Raw genomic sequence first — 9,586 nt, 5'->3', positions numbered from 1 at the left:
TTTTTTTTTTTTTTTTTTTTTTAATATCTAAAAGTATCCTTCTCACAAGGCAACTGTTTGAGCTTACTATATTCTATAAACCAAAACCGTCCTTCTAATCTCCAATCCCAATACCAATCCCCAATCCATACATATTGGAAGAACAAATCTTTCTGAAAATCTCATCTCAGTTGAAGCATCAACATCCTCTTGCCATAGATGGTCAGGCCACTAAATTACTTAATTCCAACAAAAGTGAAACATTATAAATTCCATGCTAACCCTTTAACTTGCCAAATGGCTTTTTAGGCCGACCCCCTTCGACTATCATTACTTAAGTCCTACAACTCTTTTATCAGTTGTTCCTTCGATTCCACCACCCTACATAAATTGGACAATAATCAACTAAAGAACATCCACCCATCTACACATCTTCCAAGATCAATTAGCCACCATTGCAAACCTTTATCTTGGAATTGATTAAAACTGCATCGCTTAGTTTAATGATATAATTCTCAACCAATGTCACGCCGCTTATCCAAATTCACTACATAGTTTTTTAGTAATAATACTTCTAATGTAGTTAATCCAACTAGGAGGTTTCTTTTTTCTTTTAAGTACGAAGTTATGATTGTGAATTATCAGTTTAGATAAAGGGTATATCTTATTTTCAAAAAATAGAAAGTATACACCATCGCTCTCTTACTCTAGCCATTTTAAAATTCGCTTACTTACGGCCCAGCTTCGAGGGGGCCATGGCCAGCCATTTTATACTATCTCCCACGTACCAAATACGGACCCAATCACACTATCCATAATACAGGAAGGCTAAATAAACGACTTACTTGATAGGCGCTCCCTAGGGTTATGCAAAGCCTCGCGAAGGAACTGATCAACCTGATTGATAACATCTTCGGAAGCCCTATCGGGAGTAGAAGATGTCGACGCGGAAGGGGACGGAAACGAAGCGGAAGAAGAATGAGAACCAAGAGCGGCATCGGCAACGGAGTGGTCCAATGATTTGGAATTCTTCAAAGGAGACGAAGAAGGGAGCATCAATCGGCTCATAGCCTCGTCCAAATCGGCGACCTCCCATGACTCCGGTGCTCCGAGATCCTCAACCGCAGAGCCGTCCATGGCGAGACGAAGGACGAGAACTCTAAAGTCCTGGCACGAAGCGAGACATCAAAGATCAGAGAGTAAACGCCCCCAATGAGGAGATCGAGGTAGCAGGCGAATTTAGGGATCGGAATTGCATTTAGGGATTAGGGTTTCGACTTTCGACCGCCGTGACGGATGACGGAAGACGAAAATCAGAAGAGTCTAGAGAGAATTTGGCGACGGGAATGATTGATCAAGAAAGTTGAATGGTTTGAGACCGTGTCAAAGGTTTGCGTGGCTACGACGCGCACGATATCCTCTCTTGCGTCTCTTGGTTTGCGTGTGCAAGTCTCGGAAGTGTTGGCCCCTCGTGGATCGAAGATGGGTACCTGGGCTTTTCATTAGAGATTTCCACGCTAAGTTCATTTTGTCCCGAATTAATAACTAAAATTTCATAAAATTTAAATATCAAACATTTAATATAAAAAAAATATATCGTAATGGGCCACCACCCGCATATATTGTCTACTTTGACCGTTACGTATAGACGTCATCCTCACAATTTTAAAACACGTCTACTATAAATAGGTTTTCACACTCTGGTAAGAAATGATTCGTTTTCTTTTTCAGCTGATATAGGATCTCACAATCCACTCCCTTAGGGGGCCAGCAAGACACCGCTGGCACACTGCCCCATGTCTAGCTTTTATATCATTTGTAACAGTCCAAACTCACCGTCAGTAGATATTATCTGCTTCATCCCGTTACGTATCGTCGTCAGTCTCACGATTTTAAAACGCATATGCTAGGAAGAGATTTCCACACTCTTATAAAAAATGCTTTGGTTGTTTCCTTTTCTCATCGATGCAAGATCTCATGCTCGAGTTACCAACTTAAAACTGCACGTTAATTTAATTTAAGGTAAGAGTATTATTATTTTTATTTTTTTTTAAATTTTAAAAGTATTATTGAATTTTTTAAAAGTATTATTTTTAAGTTTATGAATATTATTATTATTATTATTTTAAGTTTTGAATATTTTTAAACAGTATTTTTATTAATTTGGTATTTAAATACATAAATTGATTTTTGCAAAAAAAAAAAAAAGTCGGAAATTAAAACGACATGTCGTAGGGGTCCGCATCAACTGACAAATTCCAGTGAAGGCGCTTGGATCGCATGTTGTGGTTGACCTCAGGCGGCCCTCTCCTTTTATTTTGGGTGCGCGTCTTCGTTGTGATCGTGGTGTGGCCCTGTGGGTGGGCAATGATATCCTTTTGGGCAGCCCAACTGCGCATCATTATTATTTATTATTTATTATTTTTGCACAAATTAATTAATGGAATAACTGAGTCAATTAAAAACTCATATTACATAAATGTTTAAATTATATATATATAACCCATCCGGCCGAAGTTCAATATCTGTGTGATTTTACAAGTTTGCCCACTTAATTGTTTTTTTTTTTTAATTTAAAAAAAAAAAATTGATATTTTTAAAAAACACAAATCTCCTCAAATTATAATTATTTTTTAATGTTTTAGTTAATTTAAATTTTTTAAAAATAAAAATATAGTTCAAGTTAATTTGGTTAATTTAAAAATAGGGCTCGTAATCCAATTCAATTTATCCTATTTATTGTTAATAATATTTATTCAGTAAGTGATTTTCAATTTATCCTATTTATTGTTAATAATATTTATTAAGTAAGTGATTTTGTGAATATTTAATATTTTTGTTTTATAAAATTTTAGTTATTAAGATAATTAAAATTTTCTATAAATAATTTTAAAATTCTAGATTAATTATCTTGATTCAACTTGAAAATAGAAATCCATTTAAATAAAAAAAAAAATCTAATAAATTTTATTTAAAGAAAATATTATAAAATGTTATAACGAAAACAACCATAAGAGAAAAATACTAATTATAATATTTAACGGACATAACTTGTAAAAGTTTAAATCTCAAAATTACGATATAATATCCAATAACTTATTTACGGTAACAATAAATAAATAAATAAATAACGAGTTCGATGAGACAAGTAAAGTGATGAAAAAGCATAATCTCCGTCCCCTTTTAGCCAATGGGTAAAAAACTCTCTCGACTCCTCATTTTTTGTGAACTAAATGAATATCTTTAGCTAGAACGACACGCTCGATATTTTGCTCGACGTGGAATTTTTTTTAGGTTTATCTACACGTAGAAAATTTTCTCCTTATCTTTTTTTTTGCATTGAGAATAAAGACCGACCAAATCATCCGTTCATCGACTTCGCGAATCAAACCCAAATGAATCTAAGATTGAAAGCTCGAGAACGAATATAAGATTGAAAGCTCGAGACACGGATTCGAACCCTAAAAAGAACTAATATTCCATGCATCATGCAAAAACATAGAACACATGAGATTCTTTTGCAAACATAGAAAGTGGTTTGAGAAATCTGAAGGGCCAATTGTACCTCACATTGGTACTACCCATGTGTATTTATTTGTAGTACAACTGCAAAAAAAATATGAACTGGAGTAGTACAACCACTACTACTCGATGCCCTTAATAGGAAAAATAAATAAATAAATAAAGAAAAAAAAAGTTGTTGATAGAATCCACCACCCTGTAATGCACCAAAAGAAAGATTTAATTTCTACGTTTGTTTGGCGGACCAAAAGGAAATCCAATCGTTATTGCTTTAAGCAAAAAAAAAAAATAATAATAATAATATTATAACAATAATAATAATAATATTATTATTATTAGAAGAAAGTCCAACTAATTTAGGGAATGATTATGAGTTTATAATTAAGGAGTACTATCTCCATTGGTACGAGGTGTTTTGGAGAATCCAAAGCAAAGTCACGAGAGCTTATACTCAGAGTGGGCAATATCATACCATTGTGGAGATTGTATCGTGTCATTAGAATCCTCAAATGTTGAACAAAGTATTGTGAACTTCGAAAGCATAGTAAAACATAATATAATATCATTGTGAAGATCGTTGATTCCTAATAATAATAATAAAAATAATAATAAAAATAAAATTAAAAGTTTAAAATATTTTGTGGTTTAAATGTCAAAATGTTTGAAGTTTATCCATTGGAAATTATTAAAAGTTTTCTTATTATTATTCTTCAAGAAATGAAAAGATGGATCACTTCGAACTTTACATGGAATTGGACTTTCCATGAAAGAAAGAATTAAATAGAATTTTCGGTAATTAATTTATGAATTTTAAAAAAAGTATTTAATAATAATATATATATATATATATATATATATTATTTTGTTCCAATAGGCTTCCCAACACATTCAAAATTCTTTTAAAAAAATAACAATTATATTAAATTTAAAATAAAAAATTGAGCATGAAATTCAAATTTTAATTTGTGTTTAAGTAGATTTGTGAATTTTAAAAAGTATTGTACAATAAAATTTAAATTTTAAAATTTTATTATCCATGAAATGGAAGGTTCTAGATATATAATAAATTTGTAACATATTAAAAAATTTATATATGAAATTTAATAATTTATGTGACCGAAACTTTTGAAATTATGAATTACACTCATAGTTTTAAACGTTATTAAAAAATTTAAAAAGAAAAAAAAATATTTTTAGAGAAAAAATGTAACTATTTTTTTCCTATAAAATACTTATATAATTCAAAAAAGCATTTTATTCTTTCAAAATAAATGTCACATTCGACGTTCGACTTTGTTTTATAAATGTCACAATTAATTAAAAGAAAAATCATGTGATAGACGATTAAAGTTTATAATTTAATTGGTCAAGATATTACTCACTTTTTACCTCTAAAAAACTATTTTAATATTGATATATATATATATATATATATATTTTGTAAGTATGCCCAATTTATCAAATTATGTCCATTTTCAACGGATAGATTGTTATGAAAAAAAAAAATTCAATAAATCACATTAACTCTAAAAGTTTATATTTATTTAATCTATAAAAATGTTAAAATATTTAATAAGTTAAATACTTTTAACTTTATAACTAATAAAATCTCTAAATATTTAATTTTGTTACCCTGCTAAATTATATTTTTGTAAAAGTAAAAAATTAAAAATCAAATAAGTAAAAATATTAAAATTTAAATACAGTTTAGTAATTTCACTAAATAACAAAACCTTTTTTGGAAGCAATGGACTCATAATAGTGCGAGGAGAATATCATTAGAGTAGGCGAAATGACGAAAAGACCCTTGACCGGTAGTTGAAGTTGGAAAGTAATGTTGTTAAGAATCGGGTGAGAATTGTTTTTTAAATAATTATCTATTGGGTTGACCCGACCCGAAAAACAGCGCCTATTAAAGCCCGGTGAAAGCCTGCAAAACCCAGTAGCGCAGAGATTGGCGAGGGCGAATTTCCCGAGTGTCTGTAATCTTTAACCATGTCTCAGGTACCGCTACGAATTTCTCGGAAATTTGTTCTTGAATGTAATTGTTGGAGATTCGCTTCACGTTTTTCGGCCTCGTTTTTTTTTTCTTTTTCTCTTTCTGTCTCCCGTATGTTTTGGAGATCGAAGATACGTTGGTTTGTTCTTTTTAAACTATAAATCTGCTGTTTGGAGCATGAATCGTTGATTAAAATTGGCGTAGAAGGACTTGTGGATTTGTTTTGAAACATATTCAATCTATGGCGTATCAGATCTTTATATGCTATAAGAAATTATGTAAGCTACAGAGATGCAAGAGCTACTCACGCGATTGTTGATATCTTGTATAGTTCCTACTTATTTTGCGATTCAGACCTGCACATAGTTTAATTCTTTTAGCATTTTGTCCTTTTTCCTTGCTCCTTCTTCCTAAGGTCTTATGCCGTGGTTTTTCATTTGATGTGAATCTGACACCAGTGGTGGAAACGTCAGTAACCGAGCCAAATGAGGTCGAAGTCTAAGAGAGCTCCATAGAAGTATTTCTTTAGTATCGCTAATTGATCAACTTATTGGTTAATAATTGGTCAATCGATCACAAAGGAAGCTTTATCTTGATCGTATATTAGATTCTGGTCACAAAGGAATTTTTTCCCGCTCTTCCAAATTAGAATGTTCTGCTCTTTTTTGTGTTTTGAATTATTAATCTATGTTATTTTGGGAGCCAGAGTTGTTGAAAAATCACTGAGAATATTTATTGATATCACTGATAAAATTGGATTAGTAAGTTTCTGCGAAGAATTTGATAAAGGACCGTTGATATTAAGCACTCTTGGACAAGTTAAATTCTTGTGTGAGATGAACTAACTCTTATTTCTTGGTATCAGGCAGTCTGTATTGCACCTTCCTCTTCTAGCTGAGTTCTATGATTCCATCTTTAATAAATACAGTTTGGAATTTGTTTCTGTGCAGACTACTGTCCTCAAGGTTGCTATGTCATGTCAAGGCTGTGTTGGAGCCGTCAGACGTGTCTTGGGAAAACTGGAAGGTTTGTCATTCCTTGGCTAAATTTTGGTTGTCTCATGATGTGCTCTTCTTTGATGTGTAATCTTTGTATCGGTTCGTGGGGTCGAATTTTGGTTTAGACATATATCTTGGACAAAGAGGTCAGAAGTTTGAACTTCACAAAGTTCTAGACTAATACACGAACTCTTGAAAGTGTAAACCATATGCATGCTTGGTTAATTTCATTGCAAGCTTAGTTCTCTTTTATGTTTTAAGATTTTTAGAATGAATTCTTGAGTGATGGTTAATAAATCAATCATTATTGCAAAATCGAGTATCCTTTAATCTAAACCCTTAGATTCTTGCTATTCCCAACTGAATATGAACGTTTTGAACTTTACTTAAGTGCTTGGCTACCATGTTCAGGAGTCGAGACATTTGACATCGACATTGATGCGCAAAAGGTGACTGTGAAAGGCAACGTGGAGCGCGATGTAGTTTTCCAAACTGTTTCCAAAACCGGGAAGAAGACTGCCTACTGGGAAGACGAAGCCCCAGCAACAGCACCAGCACCGGCGGCAGCCGCAGCAGCTGCCCCTGCACCGGCGGCAGCCCCAGCAGCATCGCCTGCACCGGAGGCGGCCCCAGCAGCGGCACCTGCATCAGAGGCGGCCCCAGCAGCAGCAGCAGCACCAGCTGAAGCAGAAGCTAAACCAGCCGAGACTGCGGCTGCTGTTTAAAGTATTACACCTATTTACTAATGGAAATTTTCTGTTGAATGCGTAAGGTCTTTTGCTTTGTCAAGCTAATAATGATGTATTAATACGTAAACTCGGCTTCTGAGTGTGTAGTATTTTGACAAGTGCCTCTTGAATGGCCTTCTACGTTAAAACTCAATTATAATCTACAGATATATTTTTGTTTTTGCCTCAAATTCTCTTTTCCATTTCGACCTTCTGCTTCCTTGAAAAGACCTTCACTTGTCTACATTGTTGGAAATATTTCAATAAGAGCGTTTAAAGACTAAATTTAATAAGTTAGGTTCGGTATGAAATTACTTTTTGAATAATTAAAAATACCTTTTAATGCTCGAGAACGTCATTTCAGGTACTTTTTTTAGATGGGATAATATAATTTATAGTTGGTTTGAAATTACTTTTCAAAAATACTTGTAACGATTGAGGACGGTTAGTATTTTGTTTAAAAACTTTTAAAATATCATTCAACTTTTAACAATACTTCATGAACTTTAAAAAGTTTCATTAGTACTCTTTAAATTTTTTAAAAAACGTTTATCGTTAGTACTATATTTTAAAAAAAGACATGAAATTTTAAAATTAGCACTAACATCATTTACCATTATAAAAAAATGTTTAAAAAAAAATTCTTACCGTTAATACATGAACGAAAGACTGTCTATCGACACCTCATAGATTATACTCAAACTTTTTAATGTTACTTTTGAGAGTTCGTGAGTATTTTTTAAATGTAGTACTAACGATAAAGTTTTTACAAAAATTCGAGGATATTTATGAAAGTTTACCTCAAGGATATTTTTTTATACATTTTTCTAAAATAAAATGGTATTTATTAAACTCTTATATTTTTAAAAATAAAATGAAAACATAATTGGGATCTCCTTTTAAAGGAATTCAACTTTATTGTATTGATTATTTTAATTGAATAGTGTAATGTACATAGGTAACATCTTAAATATAATATAATGTTTGATAGCATCGCACACGTTTCACTGGTTCGATTTCAACAACCTTATTATATATAAGATTGGATTGGACAAAGTATAATTTTTGGTATTTTAATTTGGTGTTCTTTATCAAAATAGAGCAACGAATGATTAAGAATATTACCGTGATATTTCAATATAACAAATTCCCGTCCCTTTCTCATCAATTTTTTGGAGTTTTATTTTGAATTATTATTCATTAACTTTAACAAGACCGAAGAAAATGAATAATGAGGTGATGTTTTAGACCTATAGAAATTGTAAGGGCAACACAACTGCCCACAATTTTAATAGAGCAGTGGTTTCGTGTGAGATCCTACATCGATCGGAGATGAGAACAAAACATTTCTTATAAAGATGTGGAAACCTCTACCTAATAGACACGTTTAAAAACTGTGAGATTGGCGGTGATATGTAATGAACTAAAGTGAACAATATCTGCTAGCGGTTGACTTTGACTGTTACGTATCATTAGGGGATTCCTATTTGTCAATCGTAAGAGTAAAATAGTTGCCCACAAACTTGCTTCATGTCAGAAACATGGCTTGACAACCACCTTACTACTAGTAGCGAGCTTGAACGGTTATAATTCGTTATGATATTCTTCTTTGTTGGTCGTAAGAGCAACATAGTTACCTACAAACTTGCTTCATGTCGGGAACCGTCGATTTGTTTTTAAGTTGACTCTTTTCCAACCTAAAATAACTTTAAAATAAAAAAATATTTTTAAATATTTTTAAAAAAATAAAAAGTATTAATAAAATTTTTAAAATTGAAGGAACATATATTTTTAATAACCCAACTTTAAAAAGTTTAAAGATATTTTAAAATTTGTTAAAAAATATATAAATTAAAATTTTGAAATAAAGACTATTCCTATTCAAAATTAACGTTAAATATACTTTTTAAAACTTATTTTTGAAATTTTAAATAAATTATTGAAAATGTATTTTTTTAGATGTTTTTATTAATCTAGCATAATATATTTTATTAAAAAATTTGCACATTTTTAAAAATTCGATTGAAAATAGTGTTATAGTAACAGAGGATTAAAATTAGAAACAAACCATAGTTTTATATTTATTAAAAAGATATTAAAATTTATCCATGAAAAATTTATTTACATGAAAGAAATTAATTTATTGATTTTCACGTGTGAAGTGTTATTTAAGTGAAATATTCACGTGCCTAAATATTAATTTAATAATAACAAAGTTATTATTTATTTTATTTTATTTTTTATTTTGAGTCAAGGAACCAAATTCAAAATGACCTAATAGATTAGGAACCATTAGGCGTATTTACCTTATATTATAGGATCAAATATACTTCAAAAAAAAAAAAAAAAAAAGACGGGGG

General features: G+C 31.2%; 2 protein-coding genes across 3 annotated transcripts in view; one reads left to right on the top strand and one right to left on the bottom strand.

Annotated features, from left to right (window-relative positions):
- Positions 1-1,443, bottom strand: part of LOC111449673 (R3H domain-containing protein 1-like) — a 6,749-nt gene extending 5,306 nt beyond the window's left edge. For both annotated transcript variants that reach the window (XM_023089675.1, XM_023089676.1), the window contains exon 1: positions 825-1,443. In XM_023089675.1, the coding sequence (XP_022945443.1) occupies positions 825-1,116 (292 nt within the window). In that variant the 5' untranslated portion in view covers positions 1,117-1,443. The remainder of the gene's footprint in view (positions 1-824) is intronic.
- A 3,957-nt stretch (positions 1,444-5,400) lies between these two features.
- Positions 5,401-7,417, top strand: LOC111449423 (copper transport protein ATX1-like). Its single transcript, XM_023089306.1, has 3 exons — positions 5,401-5,505; positions 6,451-6,526; positions 6,910-7,417. Exons 1-3 carry the CDS (start codon positions 5,497-5,499, stop codon positions 7,221-7,223), a joined length of 399 nt encoding a protein of 132 aa, XP_022945074.1. The 5' UTR covers positions 5,401-5,496; the 3' UTR covers positions 7,224-7,417.
- Positions 7,418-9,586: the final 2,169 nt, after the last annotated feature.

Source organism: Cucurbita moschata, unplaced genomic scaffold, assembly GCF_002738365.1.
Source record: "Cucurbita moschata cultivar Rifu unplaced genomic scaffold, Cmos_1.0 Cmo_Scf00011, whole genome shotgun sequence".
Classification (NCBI taxonomy): Eukaryota; Viridiplantae; Streptophyta; class Magnoliopsida; order Cucurbitales; family Cucurbitaceae; genus Cucurbita; species Cucurbita moschata.
Note: the sequence above shows the minus strand (reverse complement) of the source record. Positions and strands in the feature narration are given on the sequence as shown.

Bases quoted from the DNA above. Each gene is read 5' to 3' on its own strand.
- LOC111449423 (XM_023089306.1), top strand. The intron at 6,527-6,909 runs GTTTGTCATTCC...TACCATGTTCAG, and splicing joins TGTCTTGGGAAAACTGGAAG to GAGTCGAGACATTTGACATC.